Here is a 15650-nt window from a genome sequence, read left to right on the forward strand (position 1 = left end):
CTAGAATTTATTTAATTTATGAAAAAATGAATGAACTGTTCTATTTTAAACTTGATGTTTAGAAAAAAACACAAATTTTATAGTTAATTACCTCAATTTTTACCACAGTTTTTAATATATTTGGAAAATTCTAGAGTTTCATACACCTTTAAATATGGTTTGTATGCTGTGCAAAATTCATCGAAGAATCTCTCTTACTTATGAAGAAATGTGTACCTATAGCAACAAATGCTGCCATTAGGAAGTGAAAAAAATGATGAAATTTCACACGTAAAAAAATTACTTCATTATGTTTTCGAACTTCCACTGCTATGAGTGTAAATTCTGAATCCTTCCTGGTAATGCTGACAAAGTTTTACGAATTTATTTGTAAAAGTATAGACAGTAGAAATTGAAATGTCCTGTGGTGTCTCTCCTGCTCCAAGTCGGCCCGTTTGATGTGCTACCCCCCTTAAAAGGCTGTATCGTATTCTACACTTAGTTTGACTTGATGTGTTACATTACAATGTGCATTGTGAATGTTATTTTGACACCAATGTTAAGTAGTATTAGGACATAGCCAAGGGGGTAAACTAAAAAGAATACTGATACAGACCCACTACATCATGGCAGTGGGTATGTCATGTGAGACGAGTAGTGTGCTGTTGTTCCAGTGTCTCCGCTGTGGGTGCGGTTGACGGTGCCTCGTGACCCCCTGGAGGCGGGTCGCCGCTACACGCTGCGCTGCGAGGCGGCAGGCTCCAGGCCCCCCGCCACCATCTCCTGGTTCCGCGCTGGCAGGCACGTCGCCACCTCACAGGTCAGAACGCCTCTAGCACTACTACTACCAGTCCTAGACTGCTGGCCTTTGAAAAGGATAGGAAGTGACGAAATTTTACTTGTTGTGCATGTAAAGTGTAGAAGAAAGAGCACATGATTGAATTCGTGTGGCTTTTTAATTTTACTCTCTCTCTCTCTCTCTCTGTTTCTTGTTTCTCTTTTTTGTGGGTGTGTGAGTGGGCGGAGGAGGTGGTTGTCAAACACCTGATTGGTTCGATGGGGCCTCCCACAAATTCCTCTCGTGTGCTAACCTCTTCTATCCAAAGTAGTACTTACACCTTACGTCCTGAATTGTGTGTTGGTTGCATTCTAATCTCTGCCTCCTCTGAAGTTTTTGCCCTCTACAGCTCCCTGTAATGCCACGGTAGTCGTCCATGATGCCATGCAGTGTCGTTCTGTCTTCTTGTTCTCCACGTACTCCTTTCTTCGCCGATTCTGCAGAGACGCTCCTCAATCCTTGTCTCATCTGTTCACCTAATTTTCAAGATTCTCTCAAACACTTCGATTCTTTTCTTTTCCTATTTTACCGCTGTCCACGACTCACTACCATACAGTGCTGCGTTCCAAACTTACATTCTCAGAAATTTATTTCTGAAATTCTGGCAAATGTTTAATACTACAAAACTTCTCTTGGCCAGGAATGCCCTTTTTGCCAGTGCTAGTATGCTTTTTTAACTCGTCCTTCCTTCAGCCGTCATGCGATACTTTGCTTTAAAGGTAGCAAAATTCTTAACTTCGGCTGCTTCGGGTAGCCAAATTTCATGTCAAGTTTACCACTAATCTCATTTTTGCTGCTCTTCATTAATTAGATTTCAAAAAATGGCTCAAATGGCTCTGAGCACTATGGGACTTAACATTTGAGGTCATCAGTACCCTAGAACTTAGAACTACTTAAACCTAACTAACCTAAGGACATCACACACATCCATGCCAGAGGTAGGATTCGAACCTGCGACCGTAGCGATAGCGAGGTTCCAGGCTGAAGCGCCTAGAACCGCTCGGCCACACCGGCCGGCAATTAGGTTTTCCTTCAGTGTACTGTCACTCCATATATTTTACTCACTACATTGTTCATTCTGTTCGACACCTCCTTTAATTCTTCTTCTCTTTCACTGAAATATCATTCTTCTGAAACAAAATTAGCTCTTTATACTCATCAAGCAATGAGTGCTATCGATAGCGGATGTCAAATTCATTCCATATTTTTAGACTTCCAGAAGGCTTTAGACACCGTTCCTCACAAGCGTCTTCTAACCAAACTGCATGCCTGTGGAATATCGCCTCAGCTGTGTGACTGGATTCGTGATTTCCTGTCAGAAAGGTCACAGTTCGTAGTAATAGACGAAAAGTCATCCAGTAAAACAGAAGTAATATCTGGCATTTCCCAAGGAAGTGTTGTAAGCTCTCTGTTAATCCTGATCTATATTAACGACATAGGAAACAATGTGAGCAGCCGCCTTAGATTGTTTGCAGATGATGCTGTCATTTACCGTCTTGTAAAGTCATCAGATGATTTAGATAAGATATCTGTATGGTGCGAGAAGTGGCAATTGACCCCGAATAAAGAAAAGTTGAAGTTATTCACATGAGTAGTAAAAGGAATCCGCTAAATTTCGATTACGCGATAAGTCTCACATATCTAAAGACTGTAAATTCAACTAAATACTTAGGAATTACAATTACAAATAACCTGAATTGGAACAATGACATAGATAATGTTGGGGGTAGAGCAAACCAAAGACTGCGATTCATTGGCAGAAGATTTAGAAGGTGCAACATGTCTACTAAAGAGACTGCTTACACTACACTTGTCCGCCCTATTCTGGAGTATTTCTGTGCGGAGTGGGATTCATACCATGTGGGACTGACGGAAGACATCGAAAAAGTTCAAATAAGGGCGGCTCGTTTTGTATTATCACGAATTAGCGGAGATAGTGCCACAGACATGATACGTGAATTTGAGTGGCAACCATTAAAACAAAGGCGCTTTTCGACTGCCAATACTCCTCTTGTCCCCCACCTTGTGGAGTGTAGCTGCGTGGTAGGATTGACGGGAGATACTGAACAATTTCGAAAAAGGGTAGCTCTGTTGGTATTATCGCGAAAAGTGAGTGAAATTGTCAGGGATGTGATAGTGGAGTTCGGTTGGAAAGCAGGATAACGACGTTTCTCATTGCAGGGAGATCTTTTCACGTAATTTCAATCTCCAACTTTCTCCTCGGAATGCGAAAATATTTTGTTCATTCCCACCTACATAGGGAGAAACGACCATCGTAATAGGATGAGAGAATTAGAAGCTCGCACAGAAAGATGTAGGTGTTAATTTTTCTCAAATACTATAATCTGAAAACAGTTCTGCGTACCCTCTGCCAAGAAATTAGGTGTGAACTCCGGAGTAGTCACGTAGATGTAGCTGTACTCGTAGATCAGAAACATTGTTGATGCTACCACTGGATCAGCAACAGTGAACCAGATATTAATTCTTCTCTCAGAGGATATATGACAGTGAACTTATTATAAGACATTATACCACGGAAGGAACAAAAGAAAAAAGATTCAGCACTCACCTCTTTCGAACCTGCCCTGACCGATCAAAAAGATGGAGCGAGCCTTGCCACCAGTACGCACTAATCCTTCAGAGCAATAGGGAGACATGGAGGTTTTATTACCCCAGTTGTGTAAGATCGCCAACCACTACCTGACAATTTCAGCGACATCGGTGTCCTCCAAGCGTGTATTTTCTAAGTCAAGTAACAGACTATCAGCGAATCGATTGGATAAAATATTGATTTCGAGTGACTATACGGAGGAAGAATGGGAAGTTTAGGTATGATTTAAATTGATTTCTTTTGATTATCAGCCAGCTGCTTCTCTGATAACGTGCTCCTTAATTTCATATTTCAATTTCCAAATTTTTGAACATTGCGATCTGTGATGTGAATAAAATCCTTGCTCGATTTACTGCTTTTCTTGGCCTATTAAAATGTGTGAAAATCTATTATTTCTCTCCACCACAAACAGATTTTAAAAACAGTGCTAGAAAGACTGGAGCTGATAGATTGTATGTACTCTAATCTTTTAACTAAGGTAAGTATCGATAGCTCAAGGTATCGATACTGACCTTTCAGTACTATTATGATTTGGATACGTCTCTTACGATAATTTTCATGAGTAATGTATCGATAGTTAACTATATCTGTCGTGTCCGTAGCTGTTCAAATGTTCAAATGTGTATGAAATCTTATGGGACTTAACTGCTAAGGTCATCAGTCCCTAAGCTTACACACTACTTAACCTAAATTAACCTAAGGAAAAACACACACACACACACCCATGCCCGAGGGAGGACTCGAACCTCCGCCAGGACCAGCCGCACAGTCTGTGACTGCAGCGCCCAAGACCGCTCGGCTAATCCCGCGCGGCCGGGCGTTGAGTATTGTCCTCATGAAACTTAGCGATGCAGTCATGGAATATTTCGTACCAGAGTAGCTCTAAATTTAAACACAGATTGCTAGTAGGGTAAGCTGCTTTCATACTTGATCTAATCGAGTGAACAGTCCAGAATCTCACCATAGGTAATATTGTCAGTGTGTGTGCATGTAACTAGTGGTAAGTGCCAAAAACGTGTGACTAACAGTAGTGACGTGTGCGGTTTTCATGCGAGGTTAATGGCTTTCACGGACGGTTTGTGGAAGTACGAAGTTGATGTCAATAACTACGGCTCAGATAAAGATCCTGTGCGCAAATGACCTTCTGCGGTGTTGCTAATCATGGAAATGTGAATAATTAATTAAGCAAGTAAACAACGTTAATTTGTGCCCCTTACCAATGTTCACGTGATTTACACCAGTGTGTTGACAGAAATGTTAAGGGACGTCCTTAACATCACATACTGCTTATTGACATATTTGTACTCCATTATTTCAAAACGTGGTAATGCAAATCGTAGTATCATTACCTGTAACAATTTGGATCTTTTAAATGCATATTTTTAGAGGTTTCGCAGTTATGTATCGTTAATTCGCCCTGTAAATAAACACTGTCAAGTGAATTTTAACCCATGTCAGGCAAATTCAGTCTGCAAGTAAACAATGTTAAGTACCCTTTGACGTCTTTTAAAGCAAAAATTTTTGGATAGAGTTTAGAGTTTTAATACTATGTCGTAAATCCAGAAACATTTGAAAAAAAAACTGAATAAAAAAATCGTAATGGATGTATTTGAACTACCTTATTTACGACATTTTGTTGAAACTTTTGCTCTGTAATTTCTCCAAACAACCACGTTGTCTCTTACCATTATTTATAGCTGACATCTTCAATTGTTATTATGGCAGCTGTATCAGACATTGTGTAATCAAAGTAGTTAGTTAGCTACGTGTTCCACTGATCAATCTCACGGCAACCGTTATGATGTGGAACGTGTCAAGCGAAAAACAAATGCACACATGAATTTTTAAAATTTTTTTAAAGCTTAAATTTTTTATTACCTACCCCATTCCCTCAAATGGCACAAAATGCATATGTTATACCTATAGATTTATTTATTCCTACACAAGAATTCATCTATGGTATAAAAGGAGTTGTCAAGGAGATATGATTTCAATTTATACATGAAAATATTGCTGCTGTCCGTTGGAAATTTCATTTCATCTGGTAAGTTTTACAGCAGCGTATTTTACCCCTTTCTGTGCCAAAGATAGGTTAAGTAGAGGTCAGTGTAAATCTTTCTTTCTTCTCGTATTATAATCATGAATGTCACAGTTGTTTTTAAACTGGCCCATGTTGTTCAGAACAAATTTTGTTACTGCGTAAATGTACTATGAGGCTGTTGTAAGAATTCCTAACCTTTTAAAGAGATGCCTACAAGGTGTCCGACCATGAGCCACACCCATTTTTCTAACCACTTTCTTTTGAGCAGTGAATACTTTTTACCTAAGTGTTGAGTTACTCCAAAATATTGCTTGTTACCATTTCCCAGTACCCCATTTCTTTTTCCTCCCTTAGCCTACATTATTCCAAATTCACGTTTTCTACTTCAGCCTGAAGGGCACAAATCTTTCTCTTATGTTCAGCGATTTTTTCTGTCCTTTCTACACAATCTACATTGTCATGGAAGAGCCTCATTATCTACCCCCGGTTCCTCGCCGCTACATTCGCCCCAATGAAATCATGACCTCCAGTCTTCACAGAACACCCCATCCTTCAGATTTCTACCGCAACCACCACATTTGTCACATATGGTTTGACAGAAAAGTTTACACAAAAATTTACAGAAAATTTACACAAAAACAGAGAATAACTTGGCACAAGATCACTGAAGTTTCGTAGCCTGCACTACCACGTAATTAATCGCTAATGCAAACAAACTTTTAAACTTACTTTCGAAAGTTCTAATTAACTACCTAAACTCTGTATGACAGGCACGAATTAATTTAACTTTGAGCTTTGAAGTCTAGTGAAAAAATAAAGACCTACCCTCGCCCGAAATTTGCGCCTAAAATGTAAACAAAACTAATGACTATACTCTTCGCACTTTGCGTTAGCAAAATTCCTATAGGTTTTTGAACAACTTCTGATCCAGTGGAATTCAGCGCCAAATTCAACATAGCTGAACGATGAGAATTATGATTTCAGAAACTCACAGCAATTAGAGGCCCCGTTGCACATTCATGTCAACGCACCAGTTCCATCATTTGTATGAGTGCCCGTCACCTATTACAGTGAAGATCGTCTAATTGGATTTGCAGGTCTAAAAGCTGCTTCCGTTGTTAATTATTTTGATATTGCTGACACACACACACACACACACACACACACACACACACACACACACACAAGCATGACGTGATAAATGAGTTGTAAATTATAGTTCAGATATACAATGAAGTGATTAGCTACAAAGTATCAAAGATACAGGATAATGCGTATGGTTGTGGAATTTGTAAATACCATTTCGGAATATTTGACACCCAGTGTAACTACACGCAGTTATTATAAGTGCCGTGGCTATCATTCTCGCTTCAGCTCACATGTAGGTGCTAAAAACCGTGTTGCCATTTGCCATATGTGTGTATGAGCGCCCTTGACGCATTTCAATAAAGCTGCTGTAATTGCATTTGCCACTCTGCTCACTAAGAAGCACACATCGCAGTCTGCATATGTCAGCTCAGTCATCTGTCATCTTTAGTAGTCATTTTCGGACTTCATCGTGTTGTGGCACAAGAAGTAACGAAGAGAGGCCAACTTCCGTACATGCAAGATGTCGCAGTAGGAATGGTCAGTATTCAGGGACAGTACAGGAACGATTATTCAAAGCACAAAAGTGCTGTAAACATGAACTCTAAAACGCATACCTTAAGAGCTATAAGCACTTGTTCATCTTCGCTAATGTGAAACATGTCTTCATCTTCATCTACATCTTCATCTATGTGATTACTCTGCTATTCACAATAAGGTGCCTGACAGAGGATTCAATGAAGCACCTTCATGCTGTCTCTCTTCTGCTCCTGTCCGTAGCTCGTGGTCTCGATGTCGCGTTCTCCCGTCCCGAGCACGGGGTCCCGGGTTCGATTCCCAGCGGGGTCAAGGATTTTTACATGCCTCGAGATGACTGGGTGTTTGTGCTGTCCTCATCATTCATCAAAGTGGCACGATTGGAGTGAGCAAAGGTTGGGAATTTGTATGGGCGCAGATAACCGCGTAGTTGAGCGCCCCACAACCAAACATCATCATCATCTACCGTTCCACTTTCGAACCGCGCGCACGAAAAACAAGCACTTAAATTTTTCTGTGCGAGCCCTGATTTCTCTTATTTGATCGTGATGATCATTTCTCCCTATGTATGTGGGTGCCAAGAGAATGTTGTCGCAACCGGACGAGAAAAGTGGTGATTGAAATTTCATGAGAAGATCCCGCCGCAACGAAAAACGCCTTTGTTTTAATGATTGCCACTCCAATTCACGTATCATGTCTGTGACACTATCTCCCATATTCTGCGATAATACAAAACGAGCTGCCCATCTTAGAACTTTTTCGATGTCATCCGTCAGTCACACCTGATGCGGCTCCCACGCCGCACAGAAATACTCCAAGATAGGGCGGACAAGCGTGGTGTAAGCAGTCTCTTTGGTAGACCTGTTGCACGTTCTAAGTGTTCTGCCAATGAATCGCAGTCTTTGGTTTGCTCTACGCATAATATTATCTCTGTGATCGTTCCAATTTAGGTTATTTGTAATTGTAATCCCTAAGTATTTAGTTGAATTTACAGCCTTCAGATTTGTGTGACTTATCACGTAATCGAAATTTAGCTGATTTCTTTTAGTACTAATGTGAGTAACTTCACACTTTTATTTATTCAGGGTCAACTGCCACTTTTCGCACCATACAGATATCTTATGTAAATAATTTTGCAATTCGTTTTGGTCATCTGATGACTTTACAAGACGGTAAATGACAGCATCATCTGCAAACAGTCTAAGAGGGCTACTCAGATTGTCTCCTATGTCGTTAATATAGGTCAGGAACAATTGATGGCCTACAACACTTCCTTTGGCAACGCAGGATATTATTTCTGTTTTACTCTATGGCTTTCCGTCTATTACTACGAACTGTGACCTTTCTGGCAGTAAATCACGAATCCAGTCGCACAACTGAGGCGATATTCCGCAGGCACGAACTGAAGAAGCACTGACAGCTCTTAAGGCAAGTATTTTAGATCCTGTGTTCACTGGACATTAGGTTTTTTGCTTTGCTCCTCCTCCGAAAATCGGAAAATCGAGAACCAAACTTGGAGCAGAAGGGATTTGTTCCATAGTATTTAAGATGAAGTAGGCTCCTTAACTCTTGCAATGCTATACCGGTAGGGGGGGGGGGGGGGCGGGGGAGAGGAAGGGGGGAAGGGGGGGAAGGGACGAACCACCTTTTCAAAATATTGAAATCTAGTCAGTTACTTCATATTTTAAAATTCTGAAAAAATATTCATCATTTTAATGACTGTTTCTACCAGATTACGTAAATGTTTTAAATGTTTCAGTTAAACGTAACACAAAAATGTAGGTCTTAGGAGTGAATGTCACCTTCCCAATGAATGTCGTATTCAGTATTTTCAAGTTCAGGACCTTATTTTCGCATTTTATCTCGTGAGTAAAAGTCAAAGACAACTAATAAAATTTAATTTTCTTTACAGTGGACATACCGTACGCCCCTCTCACACAGCTAAAAATTTTGTCTAAGTGCTCTTCCTACAGTCATTCAGCTTCGACACTTTACCGTGCACCACAGCATCATCAGCAAACAATCGCAGATTGGTGTCCGCCCTGTCCACCAAATCATTTATGTATACCGAGAACAACAGCGGTCTTATCACATTTTTCTGGGACACTCCTGACGATACCCTCGTCTCTGACGAAAACTCGTCGTACATTTCCTATTTTCCAAAATCTGCAGAAGTTCTCCTGCATAGATTTCGGGGACTCCCAGTCCTGGAAGAAAGGACACAGTGGAAAAATGGCTTCGTCACGTACTACGGCATTGTTTCCAGAGTTAACTAGGACGCTGAAGTTCTTGGGTAGCTCTCTTGGTCGAGGACTTGCTCCTGAAAGGCAAAGGTCCCAGGTTCGATTAATGGTTCAAATGGCTCTGAGCACTATAGGACTTAACATCTGAGGTCATCAGTCCCCTAGACTTAGTACTACTTACACCTAACTAACCTAAGGACATCACACACATCCATGCCCGAAGCAGGATTCGAACATGCGACCGTAGCGGTCTCGCGGTTCCAGACTGAAACGCCTGGAACCGCCCCGCCACACCGGCCGGCCCCAGGTTCGACTCTCGATCCGACACACAGTTTTAATCATATGGAAAGTTCAAAGTCAGCATACAGTCCTTTGCAGAGCGAAAATTCATTCTCGAATCGAGCAAAAGGATTTGTTTCTCTAGCACTTAATTCTGTGTCGGGTGGGGGCGGTAGTACAGCTAGAAGAGATCGACGACGAACGGCGCCGCCACCCCATCCCCTTCCCCTATCCACCCCTCTGACTAGCAAGTATAACTGGTGCTTTCTGCAGATGGTAATGTTGCTATGATATATCTCATTAGAGAGAAAGCCACTGAAAAGACTGTTAATGATGCATTAAAAGACTTACTAAGCACTGGATATCGACGGAAAGCAAGGACGGATGCTTGACGCCTTTAGGGGGGCGGGAGCGGCAGTTTCGAACATGCGCCGGTCCTTAGCGCCTCTTGACGTCACTCGGTCACCTAACGTCATCATTATGCCACGCCATTATTCATCAAATGGTTCAAATGACTCTGAGCACTATGGGACTCAACTGCTGAGGTCATTAGTCCCCTAGAACTTAGAACTAGTTAAACCTAACTAATCTAAGGACATCACAAACATCCATGCCCGAGGCAGGATTCGAACCTGCGACCGTAGCGGTCTTGCGGTTCCAGACTGCAGCGCCTTTAACCGCACGGCAACTTCGGCCGGCATTATTCATCACTGACTATATTTTAACTCTAACAAGGGAACCTCCCCATCGCACCCCCCTCAGATTTAGTTATAAGTTGGCACAGTGGATAGGTCTTGAAAAACTGAACACAGATCAATTGCGAAAACAGGAAGAAGTTGTGTGGAACTGTGAAAAAATAAGCAAAATATACAAACTGAGTAGTTCAAGGGAAGATAGGCAACATTAAGGACAATGGGAACGCGGGAGCGCCGTGGTCTCGTGGTAACGTGAGCAGCTGCGTAATGAAAGGTCGTTGGTTCAAATCTTCCATCGAGTGAAAAGTTTAATTTTTTATATTCAGTTTATGTGACAAACTCTTATGTTTTCATCACTTTTTTGGGAGTGATTATCACATCCACAAGAAAACCTAAATCGGGCAAGGTAGAAGAATCTTTTTACCCATTCGCCAAGTGTACAAGTTAGGTGGGTCGACAACATATTCCTGTCATGTGACGCACGTGCCGTCACCAGTGTCGTATAGAATATATCAGATGTGTTTTCCTGTGGAGGAATAGGTTGACCTATGACCTTGCGATCAAATGTTTTCTGTTCCCATTGGAGAGGTACGTCCTTTCGTCTACTAATCGCACGGTTTTGCGATGCGGTCGCAAAACACAGACACTAAACTTATTACAGTGAACAGAGATGTCAATGAACGAACGGACAGATAATAGCTATGTAAAAATAAAGAAAGTAAAATTTTCAGACGAGGGCAAACTTGAACCAACGACCTCTCGTTCTGCAGCTGCTCACGCTACCATGGGACCACGGCCCTCCTAAACTCACATTCTCCACTATGTTGCTTATGTAGCCCATAGACTACTCAGTTTGTATATTTTGCTTATTTTTTCACAGTTCCACACAACTTCTTCCTGTTTTCTCAATTGATCTGTGTTCAGTTTATCAAGGCCTATCCACTGTGCCAACTTATAACTAAATCTGAGAGGGGTGCGATGGGGAGGTTCCCTTGTAAGATATAATCATCAAAAAAGTTTTAAAAACCATCTCTATTTTCCGTCTATGTGTATTTTACAAAATCCTCTTTTATTGTTATTGTGTCTAGGAATCCTGCATACTCGATTCGCTAGACAAACAATTTTTTTTTTTTTCTTTATTGTATTTCAATTCCCCATCGGGGCGGACTGGCAGCAGCATATGCGCTGCTCTTCAGCCGAAAGACATAGAACAAAACAATAGAAGACATTTAAAAACAGCAAAGGAGAGAAGAAGGCGATCATAGATATAAAAAAGGGAGAACATCATGGAAGGCAATATACAAAAAACGGGGTGACTGTAAAATGGAGATAAAAACTGTTTAAAAGTAGCACACACAAAAAGCCACACACTGCGACGATTAAAAGAACACAAGGCACAGTATGACTGGAGCATAAAGGTGTTGACGGATGGCATAGCACACAACGTAACACTGACGGCGAACCTCAAGGCAGTACACAATTAAAATCACACCTCTTGACGCACACGAGAAACAGCACGAAACACAACACTGACGTGGCACACTGATGATGATCAATACAGAGGATCTGCCAGGTTCAAGGCGATGAGGGAGACCTGAAGAAGGGAGGGAGGGGAAGAGATGGGGGAGGGGAATGGGGGGCGCTCGGAAGAGGGCCAGGTAGGGAGGGATGTGGGAAGGAGAGAGGCAAGTATGGGGTGCAGGGTCTCAGGGGAGGGGGGGATGGAGGAAAATCCGCTCTGGGAGAAGGAGGAAAGAGGAGAAGGGGGCCCTGGGGAGGGGGGGGGAACAAGGCCGGGTTATAGTTGGAAGGAAGGGTATATGTCACGGCGAAGTTCGTCATCCGGGAGGGGGAGGCGTTGGAAATTGCCCTGATGAAGGAGATGGAGGGTGTGGAGGTGGAGAGAGGGAGGGATACAGCGATAGAGGCGCGGCAACGGGCGGGGGTGGAGAGGAAGGAGGAAACCAGAGGGTGGGGGGGATCAACCCTGCGAACAATGTAAAGGATGCAGAGATGTTGGAGGAACAAGAGGAGGTGGGGGAAGGGAATCAGTTCATACAGGAGCCGTGTGGGGGAAGGAAGGCGGATACAGAAGGCAAGGCGGAGCGCATGGCGTTCAAGGATTTGGAGAGCCTTGTAAAAGCGGGTGGGGGCGGAGATCCAGGCGACGCTGGCATAACAGAGGATAGGACGGATGAGGGATTTGTAGGTGTGGAGGATGGTAGAAGGATGCAATCCCCATGTCCGGCCGGACAGGAGTTTCAGCAGGCGGAGGCGGGAATGGGCTTTCTGCTGGATGGTCAGGAGATGAGGGGTCCAGGTGAGGTGTCGGTCAAGGGTGAGGCCAAGGTATTTCAGGGTGGGGGTGAGTTGGATAGGACGACCATAAAGGGTGAGGTAGAAATCTTGGAGGCGAAAGGAGCGAGTGGTACGGCCTATGATGATTGCCTGGGTTTTGGAGGGGTTGAGATGGAGGAGCCACTGGTTACAAAGTGGTGAACTGGTTAAGGTGGGTTTGGAGGGTACGTTGAGACCGTTGAAGGGCAGGACAGAGAGCCAGGAAGGCGGTGTCATCAGCATATTGGAGAAGGTGAACTGGTGGGGGTGGCTTGGGCATATCAGCTGTATACAAGAGATAACGGAGAGGGGAGAGGACAGAACCCTGGGGGACGCCAGCCGTGGGATAAAAGATACGGGAGTTGGTGTTGTGGAGGGTGACATAGGAAGGACGGTGCGAGAGAAAGGAAGCGACCAGACGGACAAAATTGATAGGCAGGGCGTAGGTTTGGAGTTTAAAGAGGAGACCGGGATGCCATACACGGTCATAGGCATTTTGGAGGTCAAGGCAAACAAAAATGGCGGAGCGATGGGAGTTGAGCTGGAGGGACAGAAGGTGAACAAGGTTGAGGAGTTGGTCGTCAGCAGAGATGGGACGATAGGAAGAGGCGGCAGAAGGGGGTTTGTTGGGTTTCAGGAAGAGGAGGACGCGGGAGGTCTTCCACAGGTCAGGGTAGAAGCCAGTAGAGAGGATGACATTATAGAGATGGGCGAGGACAGTTAGGAAGGAATAGGGGCTTTCTCGAAGGTGACGGTAGGTGACACAGTCGTGACCAGGGGCCGTGTTGCGTTTGGACTGGAGGAGAAGTTTAATGTCTTGTGCTGTGATGGGAGTGTTGATGTCGGAGGGGGGCAACTGCCCCAAGTACTGGAGACTAGGAGCAAGTGGAGCGACTGAGGTATCAGCACGTTCCATGATGGTGGGGAAAAGAGAATAATCAAAGTGGGGATCATCGGGGATGGAGAAGACCTCGGAAAGGTGGGAAGCGAAGTGGTTGGCCTTACTGAGGTTGTCTGGAAGGGGGCGATCGTTATGGAGAAGGGGGTAGTGGGGAGCGGAAAGGGAACCAGTAAGACGATGGAAGGCAGACCAGTACTTGGAGGAGTTGATAGGGAGGGTGGCATTGAGTCGTGTGCAGGTCTGGCGCCAGTCCCGGCGTTTCGTTGCTGTAATAAGGTTCCGTACGTGTCGCTGTATTTGCCGGTGGCGTTGGAGTGTATCCCTGTCACGAGTGCGGAGGAAGGAGCGATAGAGGCGGCGGGATTCACGGAGGAGGAGGACAGCCCGCGGAGGGAGAGTGGGACGGTGTGGGTGGATGGTTTTAGTAGTAACATGGGCCTCCACGGCGTCAGTAATTACCGTCTGAAGGAAGGACGAGGCGCGGATGATGTCGTCAGGATGGCGATAGGTAAGAGGGTGGCTTTCGACCTGGGTGGAGATGGAGTCCCGGTAGGCATCCCAGTTGGCACGGCGATAGTCATGGACGACCTTGGGAGGGGGTGCAGGTTGCGGAGCCGGAGGGGGGCGGTTTGCAGAAGTTATGGTGAGAAGGACAGGGAGGTGATCTAGACAAACAATCAAACAACTCGTATTAATGCGTTTTATTACCACAAAACGATTACAATACTTAACTTTAATAGATGTGTCGCAAGCAAAAGGCGACACACAAAATAATCAGTCTTCTTGAGAATAAACAATCACAAGTCTGTGCTACATAGAGATTCCTAACCAAGTGGTTAACACTGAAGCTGCTATTGAAGAGGCTGCTATCGAAGCAGAGTGCCAGCAGTCGGTCGCGGCGCTTACGTCGTCTTCACCTAGGAGCCGCTATGGTCGTTCTGGAGGAAGGTCGATCAGCGTGCGATTGGCTGATCTCACAGCCTTCTCTTCCCTGTCGTTCCCGACTGGCGTGCCGGCGCTGACTCTACGCCGTAACAACTGTCACTTGTTTTTACGTAAAAATCGTCAATACCGTCCACCTATGTATTTTTTACAGAATCATCGTTCATTGTTACTTGTTTTTATGTAAAAAATCGTCAGTGTCGTCCACGTATGTATTTTTTAGAAAATCATCTGTTATAGTCACCTTTCATTACTTTTAACAGTCTTGAAATTCAGTTTATGTAACCTTTGGCTGAAGAGCAGTTTTTATGCGCTGACGGTCCGCCCCCTTAGTGCTGCGGAATCGAAATAACAGTTATTATTATTATTATTATTATAGTATTGATTACTATAGAGATCAATTAATAAGAACATTTTGTTGTATTCCTGTTATCTTTCGCCAAGCCTCTCTACTCACTGCCTACTCCTTGCGTATCCCACGATGTTCCATTATTCCGCTGATGTGGTCGTTCAAAGAACGTCGTGGTCTCCCATATTTATGTCTGTCAGGTGGTTTCCATTCAAAAATTTTCTTTAGGCATCGATGACCTGACATTTTCAACAGATGTCCATACTACTTTACAGATTTTTTTTTTCAATTTTATCAGTGTTTCATCTGCCTTCATTGGTGAATGGCTTCGTTTTGGTGGGACAAGAACATCTCTAATAACCATAAGGAAAGAGTGGGTGAGCCAATGGTTGAAATAACAACAAAGGAAAAAGAAACAGACACAGCGGAAGTGCTTTTCACTTCCGAAGGCGATGGCGAAGATAGGCACTGGTTTTATTTTCGATTCTTGATATTCTCGTACTCCTTCGCAAATAATACATTTCAACGGCTCTTATTCTTCTTTTCATGTCAGTGAGTCTAACCAAAACCGAATATCTGGTTGTGAATAGCGACATTAAATTTGAAGCCCACATCAATGACGGAGCAGTTTGGGAAAAGGTAGAAAAATTAAATATCTGGGCGCATATATTAACAAAAACGACAGAAATAAAATTTGGAATACAACAAAGCAGAAAGGTAATAGGGTGAATGGATTCGTTTTGGTGGGACAAGAACATCTCTAATAACAATAAGAAAAGAGTGGGTGAGTCAATGGTTGAAATAACAACAAA

General features: G+C 43.5%; 1 protein-coding gene across 1 annotated transcript in view; it reads left to right on the forward strand.

Annotated features, from left to right (window-relative positions):
* LOC124597437 (nephrin-like) overlaps positions 1 to 15650 on the forward strand; it is a 490606-nt gene that overhangs the window by 397861 nt on the left and 77095 nt on the right. The window contains exon 6 of the mRNA XM_047135938.1: positions 654 to 799. Coding sequence (XP_046991894.1) covers positions 654 to 799 — 146 coding nt within the window. The remainder of the gene's footprint in view (positions 1 to 653; positions 800 to 15650) is intronic.

This window comes from Schistocerca americana, chromosome 1 (genome assembly GCF_021461395.2).
Source record: "Schistocerca americana isolate TAMUIC-IGC-003095 chromosome 1, iqSchAmer2.1, whole genome shotgun sequence".
Lineage (NCBI taxonomy): Eukaryota > Metazoa > Arthropoda > Insecta > Orthoptera > Acrididae > Schistocerca > Schistocerca americana.